We start from the raw sequence: 20,367 nt of genomic DNA on the forward strand, positions 1-20,367 counted from the left end.
CAAACAGGCTCCATAACCCGGGGGCCTTGTTAGAGGTGACACCATCTATAAATCTGTTGTTTTCTCTTGGGGGGATTACAGGTGGGATAAACCCAACAGATTCCCTTTGAGCATTTGAAAATCCCATATGGGTATCATGAGTTGCCCGCATCAGTGCTAATCTGCTGGTGGACTCTGTTTAAGAGTGTCCTCACAGTTGGTATACCAGATGTAACCACAGGTTTGGTCAATGAAGCAGAGAAAGATTAAGGTTAAAGATTAAGGTTGGTTTGTCACAAAAGAGGCTAGAATATGGAAGGTATAAGGCAGAGTAACAACAACAACATTTTTTAAAACTGATATTGCTGAAAATAGTAGTTCATGTCTGTAATGCCAGCACCATAGAGGCCAAGGCAGGGGATTACAGCAAGTATGAAGCCACCCTTGAATGTATAGTAAATTTGAAGTCAGTCTGGGCTATAGAGTGAGACCGTGTCTTAAAATAACTAACACACAAATGGGTATAACTTAATTTGAAATTATTATAGGTTTGGGTAAGAGAAAGAACAACATAAAGGCAGCTCAAATCCCAGTTTGGAGGTGGTGGTAGTGGTGGGTCATAAAGTCTTGTCCCTATCTGAGGAGCTATTGGCAATTGCTGGCTATTGTGGGGGGAGACTCATGATTGTAGGGAGAGGATTATAGACTCTAAACCTGTGCTCTAACAGAAGGTCCTACATCTGTGCATATCTACAGACTTGGAGTGTTTTTTTAAAAAAGGAAAAGCACATGAAGTTGAGAGGGGATAGTGGTTAGAGGTGGGTAGGGGAAAAATTGGAGGGGAAAATGGAGTTGGGTTTGATAAGCATATTATATGCAGGCATGAAACTCTCAAAGAATTAAAAAAAAAAAAGTGGAGCTAAAGACAAAGTGCTCCAGAGTGGCTGTTCTTAAATTGTTCAGAACAAGGCGTTGGGAACTCCCAGGGAGAATGGAAGGAAAATATGTTTGGCAGAAAATTCTGGTGGAGTTTGTGACCATGTTGTTGTAGGGAGGCCTGTGGACCCATAGTTTCTACATCCAGGAATTCATCCAACACATACTGAAGTACTTGAGAAAAGTTTTTACCCCCAATGATCATGCACAGACTTTTTTTCTAGTTGTTGCTCCTTAGACCACATAACAACGATTTACATAATGTTAGACATTAGGTGTAAGTAGAGAAGATAATGTATATAGGCAGACATGCAATAGATGATTGAACATGCCATACATTTGATATTAGAAAGGTACTGGTACAGAAAACAACTGATGACTGCTTCACATAGCAGGAATAAAACTAACAATGCTCACGATAGTTACCCCTGGCCTAAGTACTGCTGTGAATGGTTCCTCTGTGCTGAATCTTTGACTCGAATGACAGGGTTACAAGCTATCATTTTTAGTAACACATGAGGAGATTGAAGGAAAATAATGTAGTTCTGGTCCACAAATGACACATTCATTTAACACGAAATTATATTGTTTCTCACACTGCACACACACACACACACACACACACACACACACACACACACACACATGCATTTTCTTGATAGCTCTTAGGGATAGCAGGATGATATACCTTGGACACCCGTGACTGCTTCCTCATGATCAGGAACTGAGGGTGATATGTAAGTTGGCTGGATAAAAATGAGCTAATAATATATTCTTTAAAATATTTTATATAATATAATGATTAGTGATTTGCATTGCTACTGTGGTTGATAAATTAGAATGCTTTTCAAAATATTTTTACAATAATTTCTAAGACAAAATGATGTCTTTCTGTGTTTAATAAAGCAAAGTGAAATAAGCTCTATATAGATTATATGAAATTTTAAAAACTAAGCAGAGTACTTTACTCTTGACTCACCACACTTACATATCTCGATCAGTTTTGTAAGGCACCTGTGACATGACACTGGCATTTTCCTGAACATTATATTTTAATATGAGCTTATTAATTATTTGTCAAATAAAATTGAGTGAAAAGATTACACATATATTATAGGTAATTCATTTCAGATTGTTAGCATGTTCAATTAATCTCTCCTCTCTGTAGTCCATGATTTTTGTGAATGAAAATGTCCTCCTCCAAGTACTAATATATTTGATCATTTTAGAGAAAATATTGCTAAATGGAGCTGATTCCTAATTCTATTTTTTCAAATGGAAATTGATATCTATTCTGGATCATATATTTTCAGACACTTTAATCAAGTGTGCTTTTTCTTGAGAAATATTTTCACAACCAAATCTCATCAAATAAGTTATATATATTTATAATTATTTTGACGGTTTCATCAAATGCAGATGTTCCAAAATCAGAAAATCAGAGGGCATCTCAGGTTCATTCTGCTCTGTCGTTAAAACATCAACTTGTTGAAATGAAAACAAGAGCTTATTAAATATCCTTCTTGCAAACCAGGGTAAAAGAGACTTGTCCTAGAACCGGACCTCAAATCCTGCACACCATTTGAATTTCCTGCTTACATTGTTCAGTCTCGATTTTACTTTGCAAGATTAAATTTAAATGTCTTCTTGTTTACAAGCTTGGCTTTCAAAATTTTCAATTTGCTAAAAGCTCGGAAGCTGATTTGGGTAGAACCATTTGTTGCATGTACTTATTAAAGATTTACAGTTGATTTTTTTTTTTTTTTAATAAAATGCCTGCCAAATTTAGAAGACTCATTTAAGCAGTGCTCAACGCTACTGTAGGGCATCTCAACTGATTTACAAAATGCTACCTTAAAGGCTCCAATTTTTTTTTTGAAATTTAACTGGTGTCAAGACAGGGAGTTGAAAGCCTGTGCTGCCAAGCTGAATTTCATAGTTAATGTGTTCGTCACACTAATTCTGTCATTTAGCCATTCTGTGTACATGTAAACAGTAATGTGTTTTGACTATTGCTTTTATCTCTGTCCTTAGACTATTGAGACTTATTTAAAAGAATCAAGAATTCTGTGTAGAAGCTACAAACAATTCCAATTGCACTGTTGTTTGTTTCACAGATGCATTAATTTAGTAAAAATGCTCCTCTCATCAGAGAACAGGCGGCTGTGCTTCACTCAAAGTTTTCTTTGTGTATTTATTTTAAAAACTCATTATCCAGACAAAATTATTTTTAAAGAAATTTAGAAACACATTCACAACAATATAAAGTGTTTCACCTTTAGTGAGTGATTTTTTTTTTTTTTTTTGAGATAAGGTCTCATGTATCCCTAGGCTGATCTTAAAGTTGACATGAAGCTGACAATGATCCTGATTGTCTGATTCTATCACTTCTACCTCTCAACTACTGGGGCAGAATAAACTTTTTACCACTCTTAATTCTTTTAATGGGAACAATTTTGACCAATTACTGGAATTAATTTGTATACTTTTGTTTGAAACCTTAGATAATTGTCATCAAGTTTCACTTTATTTAGCTACCTGGCAGAGGCCCTGTGATCTACTCTGTATTGTGTTATTCCCTCCAAATGAAGACTATGATGCTTTCGTCAAGAAAAAGAGACACAGAGTAATTTCACGAGGACCACGGTATATTCTGGGGTTGTCTATGGCCCATGTGAGTGCCTGCATTGAACAATTTATAAAATAACCCATGGGCTGGAGAGATGGCTCAGCTGTTAAAGGCTAAGCTCACAACCAAAAATATAAAATAACCCATAAAACCCTTTCCAGAGATTGCTTTTGTGACAGAGATGTTTTCTGCTTTTTCACTTACTGACATTGTGCAGCAGGTTCTATGGAGCTCCAAGTGTCTTCGACTCATAGAGACTTCGTGAAACTCTTGGCAGATCATGACATGAAAAACCTGTAGCATGAAGTCCCCAGGAATTTGGAGCAAAGACAAAAAATATTTTTCACAGAAAATTATTGTCACTTTCCTTTTGTTCTTTAGATGAAAGGTATCTAACATAAAATCCTTATTTGAAAATGGACACTTAAGTCGTATTTGACACATGTACAAAGATATAAACAATCCATTTCTCACCCAACTACTAACCAGGCCCAATCTGCTTAGCTTTTGAGATTAGACGAGATAAAGACCATTCAGGATGGGATAGCCATAGGCTAAAAGTACCATCTTTATCAAAGCATTTTCTTTTTCAGCCATCCTAGGAACTTCTGATGAAGCTTCCTTACTCATATTATATTCCAGAAGACATGGATTTGATACTGAACAGCATCAGATATGGGATGTTTCTGTATAGATTATTGGTCAGGAAGGCAACATTGGCCCCCAAAAGAACACACATTACTGCCAGTGAACTTTATTGCCTGCCATAACTAAATGGCAATAGTCTTTTGGTAAAGATACAACTCACTTTGGTTGCAGGGCATTGAGAAATCATCTTCAAATTGACCATAAAAATTTCTCCCTGATTCCTAGATTTCCTGTTCTGTAAGTTGCTACAGAGATTGCTGAAGGAATAAAGACACTGATGGTCTTATCCATCACATGATAATGCATGCTATAATATTGAGCTGCCAGACTGATTTCATTCACCACTACCATAGTGACATGGTACTTATGGGGGTAACTAAGTACTAACCAATTAAATTTGATCCACAGGAAAGACTTCATGTCTAGTACGGTAAATTTGGCCAAAAGTCTGTAGCTGGAGAAATCATAGACCTTACTGGGAAGTGTACTGGTGTTGTTTCCCTGAAAGCTTAGCATATCAAATTATTTCTTATTACTTTATTTTAAAAGTATGTAGTCGTTACTTCAGAGACTCATAACTGGCCAAACTTTGCTTAGAATAATTGACTGTGAATGCTCAGATATAGACAGGACGTATATATCAAGCTTACCCTATGTTGGGCTCAGGGAAGATTGTCTAAGCTGGAGGCTAGGAAGGAGAAGTGAGAAATGTCTTCTTGATATGATGTGACGGGTCCACATAACCACTCACCACAGCTATGGTTATCTGCACAAACCTGTACAAGATGACCAACTTATTGAAAATTGGATCATAGTTGGGAGACTTGGAAGTAAGGAAGTTGATCTGTTGTCTAGATAAAGCCATCAACACTATGTGCTAGCTTCTTTGGTAATGGAAGATACTCTGGATGGCTCCAAAGAAGAAACATAAACACTAAACAAGCTCTAAAACCTTTGATTTGCAATGGTGTCCGATCTATAAGATATGAATGTACTACTGTGACACAAATATTATGGGAGTAACCATCAGATGTCTGATTTGACTTAAGATTCACTCTCTGAGATGGAACCCATGCCTGAGACTGCTTGGATGACCAAGAACTTAATACATAGTTTAGAGACCTAGGGTAAAGCTAAATACAACTGTTCTACTAAAGAAACAGTAATAAAATGACTCTTAATGATCTCTTATACTCATAGATCAGTGCCTATACATATTTCTACATGATCCATATTAATTGGATAAAGAGTATAAAAATAATATAATATCAATTATTATCATAAATAAATAAACAAATACCAGGATGCAGATTGGTTGGCAAGTCATGGGATGAGTAGATGGATTGTTATGATGGGTAGATATAATCAACATATATTGTATACTTGTAGAAAATGTTTTCTTTATTTGAAGAGCACATTTCTACACATTAAAAACCTTCTTCTTGGGCGAGCCCATGCCCTTTGTTCTCTCTTTCCCGGTTCAAATCCTGCTTTCCCCGTGTGACTCTGCCCGAGTCTCATGGGAAAAACAAAACAAAACAAAAACACCTTTCCAAATTAATTGGAGGCCAAATTTCAGCTTTCTGTCTGCCTAGATGATATCTTGCCTAATTCTAGACTTGTATTTGGCTTCTTGGCTTAGCACAGTAACTTTGCAACTTGCCTATGCTGTAGCATGAATTAACACATACTACAACTAATCTGTTCGTCCATGGCAGACCATTTGTGCTGTTTGGATTTCTGATTTAGTTCATTCACAGATTTACACATCATTCAAGGAACTAAGTCATTGTGGTCTTATTTATATTTCTGAAGAACTGACAAAGGCATTCTACATGTGCCCTAGAAATGTGCTATGATTCTATGATACTACATCCTTGCCAACACTTGGAAAATCTGTGTGTAAAAGTATAACCAATTCAATGTGAATTGAGTTGTTACTACTGGACAAAGTGGTAACACTTCTCGAGTTTAGTTTGAAGTTTTCAGAAAAATAATGTTGACCATTATTCCATGTGCTTTATTAGTCATGTGGATACCTTCTTTAGAAAAATAGCTATTTAAGACTTTTTCCTATTATAATTTAAGCATGACATTCAATCCTTTTAAATGCTTATGTATATCTTTTTTACTATTTTTTGTTCCTAAAAGAACTTTGTATAAACTTTAAATAATCTATCTAATTAGACTATTCATAATGTGCAGATATTTTCTCTCATCATTAAATTGCCTTTTAGACAATGTAAAACAAACATTAACAATTTATTAAAACCAATACTTTAAAAAAACCAAAACATTGAAAAGATCAGAATATATAAAAAAGATTATTTCCCAGTTGGTCTGGAACTGCTGCTTGATTGAAATCAGGGGCTGATCATGAGGGGCAGGAGCAGCCACAGCTCAGATATAGGACTGACTCAAATTGATGACCAGAGGTGACAGTGCCACTCTCTAACTACTAGGCCCATTGTAGGAAACAGAAGATAACAAAGATATACTATATCTTCAGACATGCTAAGACATAGGTTCCACATCTACTTTCAGGTGTGCTGGCTGGACTGCTGCTGCCACATCTGGCTGCAGCTAAGCATGTGTCACAGAACCTTCTGGTGATTTTTTGTGCTCTCCAGATCTGGTGCACAAATTGAATCTGTCTCTAGATTTGCTGTTTTCACTGACAATTTACACCCATTGAATCTCTGGATCTGAGAATGTGTTTCTCCACAAGTTTGAGTCTCCCTCATCCTTGGACTGTGCATCCTTGGCCTTTTTTTTTTTTTTTTTCCAACATGGTCAGGATCCTATTGACATGGACAATAAGATCTGAGTGTGCCATGTACACACTGTAAGAGGCCTTTAGATATTTCAGAGTCAACAGGTCTGAGGGCTCACAAAAGTCCTCAGAGTTCTTGTCCATCCATGTATCCAGGAAGCCACAGAGGGTGTTCTTTACTTGTTCATCCTCTTCAGAATGAGGGCCAAAGTTCACATACCTAGAGAAGACCAGACAGAATGTCATCTGTAAAATAACTTGTCCCTCACCTAATACTGACATTTCTGGCTGCTGTCAGAATTATTAGTTCACCTGTATACAGTATATGCTTTCATTGTATCTGTGCAATTTTGAACACATGCAACTCTATTCAGACATCTCTTTGGTCACATGGTCCCCTCGATTATCCTTCATGTGTCTCCAATTGGGACACATCTCTACTGGGTACTTTAATATTTCTAAAACCTCCTTTACACATGAGAGAAGTGCATTCACCAAGGCCTCAGAAATATGGAGTGAAGGATAAAGTGCTTTTTCAAAGTAGAGGGGTTAGCTACATCCATTTGAGTGTCTCAGCTCTGGACCAAGCCTGGGAGAAGAAATTTCTTACTTTACGCTGCTGGGTCCTGACAATTTTATGGACAATAAACAGAAAGGAAGAAGAAAGAGAAAGAGAGAAACAGAGAGGGGAGAGAGGAGAGAGAGAGAGAGAGAGAGAGAGAGAGAGAGAGAGAGAGAGAGAGAGAGAGAGAGAGAGAGAGGAAAGAGTAAAAGAGAGGTGCCCATTTTTTAATAGGATTATTTCATTCTCTGGAGTTTAACTTCTTGAGTTCTTTGTATATATTGGATATTAGTTCTCTATCAGATATAAGATGGGTAAAGATCTTTTCCCAATCTGTTGGTTGTCATTTTATCCTATTGACAGTGTCCTTTGCCTTACAGAAGCTTTGCAATTTTATGGGGTCCCATTTGTTGATTCTTGATCTTAGAGCATAAGCCATTGGTGTTCTATTTAGGAAATTTTCCCCTGTGCCCATGTGTTTGACACTTTTCCCCACTTTCTCTTCTATTAGTTTCAGTGTATCTGGCTTTATGTGTAGGTCCTTGATCCACTTTGACTTGACCTTTGTTCAGGGAGATAAGAATGGATCAATTTGCATTTTTCTACATGTTTACCAACAGTTGAATCAGCACCATTTGTTGAAAATGCTGTCTTTTCTCCACAAGGGGTTTTAGCCCCTTGGCCAAAGAGCAAGTGACCTTAGGTGTGTGGGTTCATTTCTGAGTCTTCAATTCGATTCCATTGATCTATCTGCCTGTAACTGTACTAATGCATGCAGGTGTTTTTTTGTTTGTTTGTTTGTTTGTTTGTTTTTTTTTCCACTATTGCTCTGTAGTAGAGCTTGAGGTCAGGATGGTGATTCCCCTAGATGTTCTTCTATTGTTGAGGATATTTTTCGCTATCCTGGGCTTTTTGTTATTCCAAATGAATTTGAGAATTACTCTTTCTAACTCTATGAAGAATTTATTTGGAATTTTAATGGGGATTGGAAAGAATCTGTAGATTGCTTTCAGCAAGATGGCCATTTTTACTATTTTAGTTCTGCCAATCCAGGAGCATGGGGGAATCTTTCCATCTTCTGAGGTCTTCTTCAATTTCTTTTTTCAGAGACTTGAAGTTCTTGTCCAACAGTTTTTTTTAAATTGTTTGGATAGAGTCACAAGATATTTTATATTGTTTGTGGCTATTGTGAAGGTTGTTGTTTCCCTAATTTCTTTCTCAGCCTGTTTATCCTTTGAGTATAGGAAGACTGCTGATTTGTTTGAGTTGGTTTTATATCCAGCTTCTTTGCTGAAATTATTTATCAGGTTTAGCAGTTCTATGGTAGAATTTTTGGAGTCACAAGTATACTATCATATCATCTGCAAATAGTGATAATTTGACCTCTTTCTTTCCAATTTCTATCCCTTTGACCTTCTTTTGTTGTCTAATTCCTCTGGCAAGGACTTCTAGCACTATATTGAATAGATAGGGAGAGAGTGGGCAGCCTTGTCTAGTCCCTGATTTTAGTGGAGTTGCTTCAAATTTCTCTCCATTTATTTTCTTGTTGGCTACTGGTTTGCTGCATATTGCTTTTACTATGTTTAGATATGGGCCTTGAATTCCTGATTTTTCTAAGACTTTTAACATGAAGGGATATTGAATTTTGTCAAATGCTTTTCAGCATCTAATGAAATGATCATGTAATTTTTTTTCTTTTAAGTTTGTTTATGTAGTGGATTTTGTTGATGGATTTCTATATATTGAACCATCCTTCATCCCTGGGATGAAGCCTACTTGATTAGTTTGAATGATCATTTTGATGTGTTTATTCTTTTTTTACTCCTCTTTGCAATATCTGCATTGTTTCTTTTTTCCATTTCCCATATCTTGTCCACACGTGCCTGTACATTTCAATGCTTGTGTGCAAGTGCCATGGCATGCAAGTGCATGCATCTTTGCATATATCACTTGCATCTGTGTGTAAGTGCATGCATGTATGTGCAGGTATGTGTAAGCAAGTGTATAAGAGAGCTTACAAGTGAGTGTGCATGTGCACATGTCTCTGTGATTGCATTTGTGTGTGTTTTGTGTTTGTGTGTATGTGTGTGCTTATGTATTTGTAGACTGAGCTTTCCTCTCACTGGCTAGTAAAAAGTCAGTGCTCTTGAAAACTGGTTAGGTCCTCACATCTAATAGTTGGAACTAACTCTCCTTTTTTAGAAACATAGCTCCAAATCAGGGTCCTGAGCTACATCCCCTGTGACAGAGAGAGAGAGAGAGAGAGAGAGAGAGAGAGAGAGAGAGAGAGAAGATAAACACTCTGGAACTCTTGGTGGCTGTATGACTGCAAGTAGCTGGTGAGTTCAATTTTTTGGTAATGGGAGCAGGGACATCTAAATCCAGAGGATACATCTTTGAAGAGATCAAGTATACTTGGTAAGTTGGAAATTATCAAGACATGAACAGCTTACAAGGAGAAAGGAATCCTTCATTCCCAACCATCTAAGAGGCTGAACATGTCACCAAAAACTGCAGCCATAAAACTTCCATAGGTGCCCTATAGTGGCATAGGCAGGACTCAAGTAGAGGGGCTACCCTTCTAATCTTCATAAATTTAACTCTGATAGCTAGCAAAAGAGAAGAAGATTAGAAGCATGATTTACATAGGACTAGGAGTTAAAAAGATTCACTGTTAAGCAGATAGATCATGAGAGGAATAATATAGTTAACAAAAATGATGAACTTCTAAGGTGGCTGCCTTCTTCTTCACTATCCTGATCTGCAATAATACTTGGAAGTTTTAAACAGTGGCCTGGTAAAGATGTTTTCTATTGATAGCCCCTCTACACCCCTAGCCCCCATTGCTGCTGAGCCTCAATTAATTAAAAGCCTAATCAGGACATGTTTATGCCAAAACTGTAGGGTAGTCAGCCATTTTGTCTTTAAAAAAAAAAAAACTGATCCCTTCTAAAGTAGGGGAAGAAAACCTCTTAAAGACCCTTACAAACACCAGCCTTGTAGAAGACACTGGACTTTTGTATTTTTGAATACCTTCTCTGCTCTGGTGTGGGCTGCTATCTACTCTGTCTTTGTTCCTCTGTTCATGTGCTGTCTCTCTCTCTCTCTCTCGCTCTGTGGCTCTCTCTCTCTCTCTTCCTGTTCTCTCCCTCTCTTCCCCTCTCCTCCCCCTCCCTCTCCTCCTCTCTCCCTCCCTCCCCAATCTCTCTGTGAGTGTGTTTCCTCATGTTAATACAAACTTTTAAAAATCATTCTGTCTACATTGTTTTCTTTCTGCTATGTATTACAATCAGGATTTTTCCTGCCTTGTAATACTTTTTTTTTTTTTTTAAATTGTATTTATTTTACATCTTAACCACAGTTCCCTCCACTTCTCTTATTCCCTCCCCAAGATCCACCCCATCTCCTCCTCCTCTATTTATCTTCAGAAAAAAGAAGGCCTCCTATGGGGCCTAATGGAGGTCTAATCTCCATTCAACCTTCACCCTTCAGTTACATACACAGGTGAAGGGCAATAAACAGGCCCCAGGCCCTAGAGAGATTAACATACTAGTAAGGTGCCTAAAGGCCAGAGGGTGGAGTCAATTAAGCATTCCTCCCCAGCCCCTCCCCCCTTTCCCCTCCCTATTTAACTCAGGTCTGCCCTGGGTTTTATGGGGTGTGCATCCAGATCCATCCACCATCCTTCATTCCAATAAACCGGTTTTGGAAACCCAAGGACTTCCTTGTGTGTTGGGGGCACACTGTGAGGAACTGTGGAGAGGCCTTCAGTGAGCAGCCCAGCCTAACTTCTCACTGGAGGAACCCAGAGCGTTCCCAGCCAACTACACACAGCCTGGAGAGAGGAACTCTGGATTCCCCAGCTGTTTTTTACCTACAGCCTCCCATGTGTCAACCAGCCATGGCTTATCAACTGTCAATAAGAGTAGGCACTTCCTCTTCTACTAAGGCTAGACAAGGCAATCCAGTGAGGGGAGAGGCTCCCAAGGACAGGCAACAGAGTCGGAGATAGATCTCTTGCTCCTACTGTTAAGAGTTCACAAGAAGATGAAGCTACACAATGGTAGCACATATGCTGAGGGTCTAGGTCAGTCCCATGCAGGCTCCTGGGTTGGCAGTTCAGTCCCTGTGAGCTCCTATAGGCTCAGGTTGGTTAATTCTGTGGGTTTTCTTGTGTCCTTGAATATTTCAGCTCCTACAGTTCTTCCTCTACCTCTTCCACTAAATTTTCCAAGCTCTACCTAATGTTTGGCTGTGGGTCTTCTGTTCTCCATAGGTCTACATATTGGGGCACAGTAGGTGGGAATCCTTTGCCTTGCCATTAGGTAGGAAAGGTCTTAAGCAGCTTGAGCATAGACAAAATGACCAATGCCTTATAGCTCTTCAAGGGAAAGCTGGAGCAAGGCAGGTTGCTGAGCCTCTTTGAGTTGTTGGCTGGCAGTGAGACACAGTGGGCTAGGGGCTAAAGTCCAGGCCACAGAGCAGAAAGTATTTGTGGTCAAGCTTAGGGACCTGCCTGATTAGGCCTGGTTGAGTTCTTCAATAAAAGCTTTGGGATAGAAAAACTCTTCCTTGGAGAGTTACAGGTCAATAAGTCAGGCACTCAAAGATGACCTTTGGTGAAATAATGTGTACACTTTACTCATTGTAGATAGGACCTTATAAACATTTGGGGGTGGGGTGGGATCTAGAGGCAAATGTTTTCTATTGAGTCTGGGTTAGGGATGCCTCATCTGCATGTGGAAGGACTTCAGGGGTTGTGTCTAAGGGATTTACTGTCAGTCCTCTCAATGAGGTGTCATGGTCACTTTTTCCAGGATAGGAGCTTGAACAGGAGTAGATTTAAACACCTCATTATGAGACTTGCCAGGGTTCCTGAATCTGTAGGACAGTCTGTGGTACATTTATACAATGGAGTACTCATGTATGAAAAACAATGACTTCATGAAATTCACAGGCAAATGCATGGAACTAGAAAATATCATCCTGAGTGAGGTAACTCAGACACAAAAGAACACACATGGTATGCACTCACTGATAAGTCAATATTAGTCCAAAAGCTCACAATACCCACAATATAACTCACAAACCATATGGAGCTTAAGAAGAAGGAAGATCAAAGTGTGGATACTTCAAACCTATGTAGAAGGGGGAACAAAATAATCATAGGAGGTAGAGGGAGGGAGGTAGGAGGGAAAGAGGACTGGGAGAAAATAGGAGGGCAGGATTAGGTATTGGAAGGGACAGAAGAGAAGTACAGGGGGTCAGGAAATCAAATAGAAGTATATAGCAATGGGAGATGAGGAACTGTGGCTAGACACTAGATAAATCCCAGATGCCAGGGATGTGAGAGTCTCCCAGGACCCAATGGGGATGACTTTAGATGAAATTTTCGACAAAGGGGAGATAGAACTTGTAGAGACCACCTCAAGTAGATAGGGGTAGCCTCCAGTTGAGAGATGGAGCTACTCACCCTTCTCAAAATTGTTAACCCAAAAATGTTCCTGTCTAACAGAAGCTAAAGGGAAGGTCATCCAGAGACTGCCCCACCTAGGGATCATTCCATCTGCAGACACCAAACCCCCACACTATTGCTGATGCAAGGAAGTGCTTGCTGGCAGGAGCCTGGTATGGCTGTTCCCTGAGAGGTTCTACCAGGATCTGACCAATACAGATGTGGATACTCACAGCCAAACATGGGACTGAGCCCAGGGACTCCAGTGGAAGAGCTAGGGGAAGAACTGAAGGAACTGAAGGGGATTACAACCCCATAAAAAGAACATCAACTAACTGGACCACCCAAAGCTCCCAGAGAGTAAACCACCAACCCAAGAGTATACATAGAGAGACCCATGACTCCAGATACATATGTAGTAGAGGATGGCCTTATCTGACATCAGTGGGAGGGGAGGCTCTTGGTTCTGTAGAGGCTTGGTGGCCCAGCACAGGGGAATGAGAGAGCAATGAGGAGGGAGTGGATGAGTAGGTGGAGGAGTACCCTCAGAGAGACAAAGGGGAGGGGGAGAGGGGAGATGGGATGGGGGTTTGTGGAGGGGTAACCTGGAAGGGGGATATCATTTGAAATGTAAACAAATAAAATGATTAATTAAAAAATATTAAAAATCTGTTTGCTCAATTATCAAGCCAACTTGGCCCTTCAAAGATGCATCCTCTAAAGTTAAATGTCCCTGTTCCCATTACCAATAGATTGAACTCACCAGCTAGTTGTAGGCATACAGTCACCAAGAATCCCAGAGTTTGTCTATTCTCCTTTTTGTTACAGGGCATGCAATTCAGAACCTTGATTTAGAACTAGGTTTCTAAGATTGTGGGTGTATCTAGTCAGATTTTAGGAGTTCTGGCTTTTCACCTAACCAGTAAAAGGAAATCTCAGTCTACACACACACACACACACACACACACACACACACACACACACACACTTATGTAAGCATGCATGCGTACATGCAAGTGCACTTGCAACCACTACCCTGCATTTTCACAAATGTGCATGCACATGCATGCAGGCACATATGCACAGGTGCATGCAATGTATCTAACCATGCATGTAGACATGTTCTCACATATACTGACAGTCACTTGCACACACATGTATGAGCACATGGAGGAAAAATAAAAAATGAACCAAGAAAACATAAAGAAAAGTAAAGGAAGAATGAACACAAGTGCACTTCATTTTAACAAAGAAGCTCACAGCCGGGCATAATGCTGAGTGAGACCTTGGAACACTTAGTCCTAAATTTGACATCTTTGCCAAATTTTTCCCCTCGTGGCTCAAGGAATCCTGTGGAAGAGGAGTCAGAAAAAGAGCCAGAGGTGGGTGGAGCACACTAAGAAAATACGACCTCTAAGTCAATGGGATCAGCACACACATGAACTCACAGAGACTTAGGCAACATGCACAGGGCCTTCATGAGTCTACACCAGATGGGGTCCTAAAGCTGAAAGGAGAGGTAGACTCATGCACCCATCTTTAACCCAGGGTTATCTCCAATTGATTACCACTTGCAATTGAAAGTTTAGTTTTTCCCTAAGGAAGTCTGGGGAAACAAACTGCTCTTGAGTACAGTCTTCATGCTCATCAGCAGATGGCCAACAGAAAGTAAACCCAGAGACATCTTCGAAGGCTCCTTGTCTCTTTTCACTCTACACATCCTTCATGTTTATGTAATGGCTTCCAGGTTAATTTTTTATGGGATTCCCGTGCATCTTTGTGTGTGTGTGTGTGTGCCTATTCCTGGCCCTGAAAGAAGGGATTCTGAGGTCTCCCCGCTTAGCTGAAGTGCTAATTGTAGATGCTACCTTCTGGGGAGCAAGAATTACTTTGATTTGAGGATATGACCAGTGGAAGACTGACTTATTCACTAGTCAGTTGCCATATACCTATTTCTATATGATCATGATAATTGGGCCAAATTTACAAATAAAATAAAAATCATAATAAATGTTGCGGCCTGAGCTGCTCCACGTTTGGGGGCCAAAATATCTTGGACCACTCTGTCAGTGTTGGAACCCACACTGCCAAAAGCCTTGGGGGCTAAGTGTTAGATCCCACACTGCCCCAAGCTGCTCTGTTCCACGGGTCGGGGTTCAGCAAGAGAGAGAGTGAGGATGGACGTGAAGAATGGAGACCAGACAGAGTGTGATTTAATCCCGTTTATTCTTCAGTCTCTCTTCTTCTCTCCAAGTCCCTAGTCTTGAGTTCCTAGTCCCTAGTGCCTCCAAGTTCCAAGTTTCTTCTTCCACGTGCCAAGTGCCTCATGTCTAATAACTAACTACAAGTTGTTCTCTCTAACCTAATTCCTAGTTCCAAGTTCTACTCTACTCTTTTGTCTGCCTCTCGCCTTTTATATGTCTCACTTCTAAGCCACGCCTCTAAGTCACGCTTTTAAGTCATGTCCTTAGGCCTTGTCTCTAAATCTGATCTCTAAGCCATGTCCTTAAGTCACATACCTTTAAGTCTCACACACCCAAGGAAAGATCCTGGGTATCTAAACCAAGATGTTATTAGAGTGTGCTCAGCTGTTGTAGGCTATTGTAATCAAGTCTCTTATCAGGGTATATGGCTCAAGATGTCTGCAAGGATGATAGCTACCTTCTGTGGCTCCAAATAAATAAATAAATAAATAAATAAATAAATAAATGCCAGGAGGGAGACTGGTTAGCAAGTCATGGGATGAGTAGATGTGAGGTGCTGAGGGGTGGAAAGATCAAAATACATTGTATACTTGTAGAAAATATTTTCATCATTTGAAGGCACATTCCTACCCATTATGCAGCTTCTTCTTAAGTCACTGGAAGTCATCTTTCAGCTTTCTGTCTGCCTAGATCTCTTCATTAAGGAAATGTTTGCCTAATTCTAGACTTGTACTTGGCTTCTAGGCTTAGCAAAATAACTTTAAAACTTGCCTGTGCTATATCATGCATTAGCACATACTATAATTAATCTATTCATCAACTGCAGAACATTTAGTCCGTTTGGATTTTGATTTTAATTCTTTTGGGGATGTTCACTTCATTACAAGAGCAAAGTTATCATCATCCTATTTAACTTTTTGAAGAATTGGCAAATTCAAATGGTAGGGAAGCCAGAATTCTGTCATACCACATCCTTGCCAACACTTGGAATTTCTGTTTGTAAAAGTGTAGACAACTAAATGTAAGTTGAATTGGTAAACTTAGGTGGTACTACTCAGCTTTAGTTATAGTTTACTGACAAATAATAATGTAAAACATTATTTCATGTGTTTTATTGGTCATGTATATATCTTCTGTGGAGAAATGACTGTTTAGGTCTTTTACCTGTTATAATTAAAGTATAAAATTTAATCATTGCAAGTGCTTACATTTATGTTTATAATTATTTTTTGCTCATGAGAGCTATTTAAATACTCTTAAAATAATTTCTTATCAAATAGTACATTCATAATTTGCAGGTATTTTCTCTCATTATTAGATTGGTTTTGTTTTAGACAAGGGAAAACAAACACTAACAATGTAATAAAACCAATACTTAAACACAACATTGAAAAGATCAAGAATAGTAAAAAGATTATTTCTCAGGTGAGGGGAAGGTTGGCTGTGTGGCTGGGACTGCTGCTGGACTGAAATCAGGGGTGATTCTGAGGGGCAGAATAACAGTTGTAGGATGGACTCCAATGAGGTTATGATAAGGGGTGGTAGGGCCATTGTCTAAGTAGGTAGACCCACTGTAACAAAGAAGAGATGCATGAAAGATATACTATATTTACAAACATGCTGAGACACAGGTTCCACAGCTGATATCAGGTGTGCTGGCTGGACATCTGCTGACACATCTGGCTGCAGCTAAGCATGGGTCACAGAACTTTCTGGTGGTTTTCGTGCTCTCTAGCTCTGGTGCCCAAGTTGGTTCTGGCTCCAGAATGGCTGTTTTCCCTGATAGTTAATACCCTTCAATCTCTGGGTATGAGGATATGATGCTCCCCAGATCTGAGTCTTCCTCATCTTTGGCCTGTGAAAAGTTGGCCTGTTCTTTCTGCAACTGGGTCAGGAGCCTATTGACACGAACATTAAGATCCGAATTTGGCATATTCATACACAAATAGGTCTTCAGGTATTTTAGAGGAAGCAGGTCTGAAGGCTGACAGAAGTCCTCGGGGTTCTTGTCCATCCATGTATTCAGGAAGCTACCAAGGGTACTCTTTTCTTGTTGATCCTCTTCAGAATTAGGGCAGAAGTATTCATATCTAGAGAAGACCAGACAGCATGTCACCTGTAAAGTCCCATGCCCTCTACCTTAAAAACATCTAGTGGCCAGAGTGACTTCTGGAAAGGAATGGAATCCAAATCCTGGAAGTTCTATCTGCTCTCAGAATTATTAGTTCCCCCCACACAATAGGAGCTTTGAATATATTTGTGTAAATGTGAATACAAACATCTCTATCCAGACATCTCAGTTGTCACAGGGTTCTTTGGATTATCCTTCACAGGTCTCTACTTGAACATATCTCTATTGGGTACTCCAATATTTCTAGAATCTCCTTTACACATAGAAGTGCTTTGACCAAAGCCTCAGAAATAGTAGGTGAAGAATTAAACTGTTTTTCGTGGTAGAGGGTATAACTACATCCATTTTAGCATCTCAGCTCTAGACAGCCCACTCCCTTGGATCAAGCCTGTGAGAAATAGTTTTATACTGCATGCTGCTGGATCCTGACAATTCTCTACACAATAAATAGGCATACACACACACACACACACACACACACACACACACACACACACACAGGGCCACCCACAGAGAGAGAGAAAGAGAGAGACAGAGAGACACAGAGAGAGAGACACAGACACCCACACAGAAGTTCCAGAAGCAACAAGAAGATCTGATACCTTTGGGCTTGGTAGGCACTCACCGCTTAAACAACAGATTCAGCACCTGCAGGGTGGTGGCAAACCTTCTGTATGTGGAGAGAAATGATGGGACAAAGAAGGGGTCCCCACTCTGCAGGGAAGGCACCAAGTGGTTCACCAATTTTTTCAATGTGTCTGCACTGATGTGTGACTCTGTACCGTACTTCCTCTGGCCTTCTGGGTCAGATACATTTTCACCCTGGTGAGAGATCAAGATGGATGGTTTAAACAAGCACAGGTTTGCAACATTATTAATGGGTCTTATCATTCCATGTTTTCCTGAATTATTACACTGCCAAACACAAAGATCAAAACATTGAGATTTCAGAGTGGTTACCTGGTCTTTGTGGTTTGTTTTCCTTCTGGCAAATGGCCACAGGCATTGAAGAGAAGAGTGAACCCTGTGCCTCCTGATGCCACCACGGTCTTCCCTGTTGATTTTCTTGTGGCCTGAGCCTCGAGTAGTCCGAAGACAGCAAGAGAACATCCTGCTTTCTCTAGGTTCTCAGACAAGAAAGCCTGTTGGACTGGCTCTAAGCTGTTGGCTATGTGGTTACCAAGGTTCTGCATTGTTATGTCATTGTCAAGAGGATGGTCCCACTACTGTCCCTTCAGCAACAGGGCTTTTCTAAAAGGCTCCTTTGTCCTCTCCCACTTCCCAGGTGCACAAATAGACATGGGTACACAGGTGCCTCCCATTCAACTGCTCCCAAAGATGTCTGGATATAGGTAGCACATCAGTTTTGCAATCTGAGTCTACTGTTGAACTGCATGAGTAACTTTAATTCTATTCTCAGCCACCATCATCCCAGTGGACCATAAACCCTAGCTATGTTGTCTGGCTTCTATGTGACTGTGTGTGTTTGTTCTGTGTGGAACAAGAACACATACATACCTGTGACAGCCACCAGCCCCACAACGTCAGTGTTTTTGCATAGGAATTTTCTTTCCTAGAATCAATTTCTACTCAATGTTCATTTTAGGGCTTAAGCCCAGAAGTTTGCAGCTCTCTGTAAACATCTGGCTTAGCTACATCTATGAGCTTACAAGATGGAAGCTGATACCCTAGTAAGGTATCAGAAAGGATTCTTCCACCATTGCTTCTTCTTTAAATTCCTACTTGAGTCCTTGTCCTGACTCCAGTGATGGACTGTTACCTGTCACTTGCAAGAAAACATTCTCTTCCCTTAGCAGCATTTAGTCCTGTTGCTTGTCACAGCAACAGAGTAAAACTTGAACACCCCATTTTCTCTGTCCCCATCTTGTGTTATGTGGCAGCCAATCTCTTCTCTAGCTCCTCATCTCCCTCACTTCCTGGTATACCATCTCTTCCTCTATACTCAGTGTTTTCTTTTTCTGCTGTTTCTAGTAGTGGTCTCTGTTTGAAAGCCATCCACTGTTCATTCCCTGGCCAGTCTCCTTCACACAGAGGATCTGGGTCTTTAGTAAGCCAGTGATCGGAGGAGTCCAAGTCATGTGCCTGTGTTGGGACTTCACCTGGTATTCCCAGTAGGGGACAGTTTTATTGTTAATTAACATGTCTCCTTTGTCAAAATGAAGTGTTCATTCTTCCTTTATTCATCTTTGCAATGTCTTAATAGTTTGTTTTGTCCCCCTTCCCCATTCTGTACAGGTGTGCATGCATGCCTGCTTGTGGGCATGTGTGTGCTTGTAAGTGCCTGCCAGTATGTGTGAGGGCATGTACCTTAATGCATGTTTACATAAATGCATCTGGGGGTGCGAGCTTGTGCACATGTGCATGTACATGCAAGTGCATGCAGGTACTTGCAAGTGCATGTGCATCATGCATATGTGCCTGGGTGTGTGTGTGTGTGTGTGTGTGTGTGTGTGTGTGTGTGTAGATTAAGTTTACCTTTTACTGGTTAGGTGAAAAGCCAGAGTTCTTGAAATCTGACTACACACACACACACACACACACACACACACACACATTTCTTTCTTAGGAAGCTAGTTTCAAATCAAGGTATTGAGCTGAAACCCCTGTGACAAAAAGAAGAATGTATAAACAATGGGACTCTTGGTGGCTGTATGCCTACAGCTAGCTGATGAGTTCAATCTACTGGTAACTGGAACAAGGATATCTAAGTTCATAGGATACATCTTTGAAGAGGCCAAGTCCACTTGATAATTTAGAAATCATAAATATGTGAACAGCCTACAAGAAGGGAATCCTTAGTTCCTAAGCATCTAGGAGGCTAAGCATGTCACCAAGAATTGCAGCCATAAAACTTCTATAGGTGCCTATAGAGACATAGAAAGGATTCAGGTAGAGGGCCTACCCTGCTAATCTTTCTAAATTTAACTGTGCTAGACAAGCAGTGGAAGACTAAAAATCACTGTTGACCCTGAGTTAAATACATTGACTGTTAGGCAGACAGATTGAGAGACTAGCCATGTAGTTAACAA

The 20,367-nt window shown here is 40.0% G+C and overlaps 1 protein-coding gene across 1 annotated transcript; it reads right to left on the reverse strand.

Annotated features, from left to right (window-relative positions):
- Positions 1-16,022: 16,022 nt before the first annotated feature.
- On the reverse strand, positions 16,023-18,489 carry LOC117706194 (ral guanine nucleotide dissociation stimulator-like). The gene is made up of 3 exons (XM_034499060.2): positions 18,278-18,489; positions 17,943-18,139; positions 16,023-17,276 (listed from the first exon to the last, which is right to left on the reverse strand). The coding sequence occupies exons 1-3, from the start codon at positions 18,425-18,427 to the stop codon at positions 16,973-16,975; spliced, it is 651 nt and encodes a 216-aa protein (XP_034354951.1). The 5' UTR covers positions 18,428-18,489; the 3' UTR covers positions 16,023-16,972.
- Positions 18,490-20,367: the final 1,878 nt, after the last annotated feature.

The sequence above is a fragment of the Arvicanthis niloticus genome, chromosome 3, assembly GCF_011762505.2.
Source record: "Arvicanthis niloticus isolate mArvNil1 chromosome 3, mArvNil1.pat.X, whole genome shotgun sequence".
In the NCBI taxonomy this organism is placed as follows: domain Eukaryota; kingdom Metazoa; phylum Chordata; class Mammalia; order Rodentia; family Muridae; genus Arvicanthis; species Arvicanthis niloticus.

Bases quoted from the DNA above. Each gene is read 5' to 3' on its own strand.
- LOC117706194 (XM_034499060.2), bottom strand. From the start codon at position 18,427: ATGTTCTCTTGCTGTCTTCGGACTACTCGAGGCTCAGGCCACAAGAAA. The intron at 18,140-18,277 runs GTAACCACTCTG...ATCTCTCACCAG, and splicing joins AAACAAACCACAAAGACCAG to GGTGAAAATGTATCTGACCC. The intron at 17,277-17,942 runs GTGAGTGCCTAC...GGTCTTCTCTAG, and splicing joins CTGAATCTGTTGTTTAAGCG to ATATGAATACTTCTGCCCTA.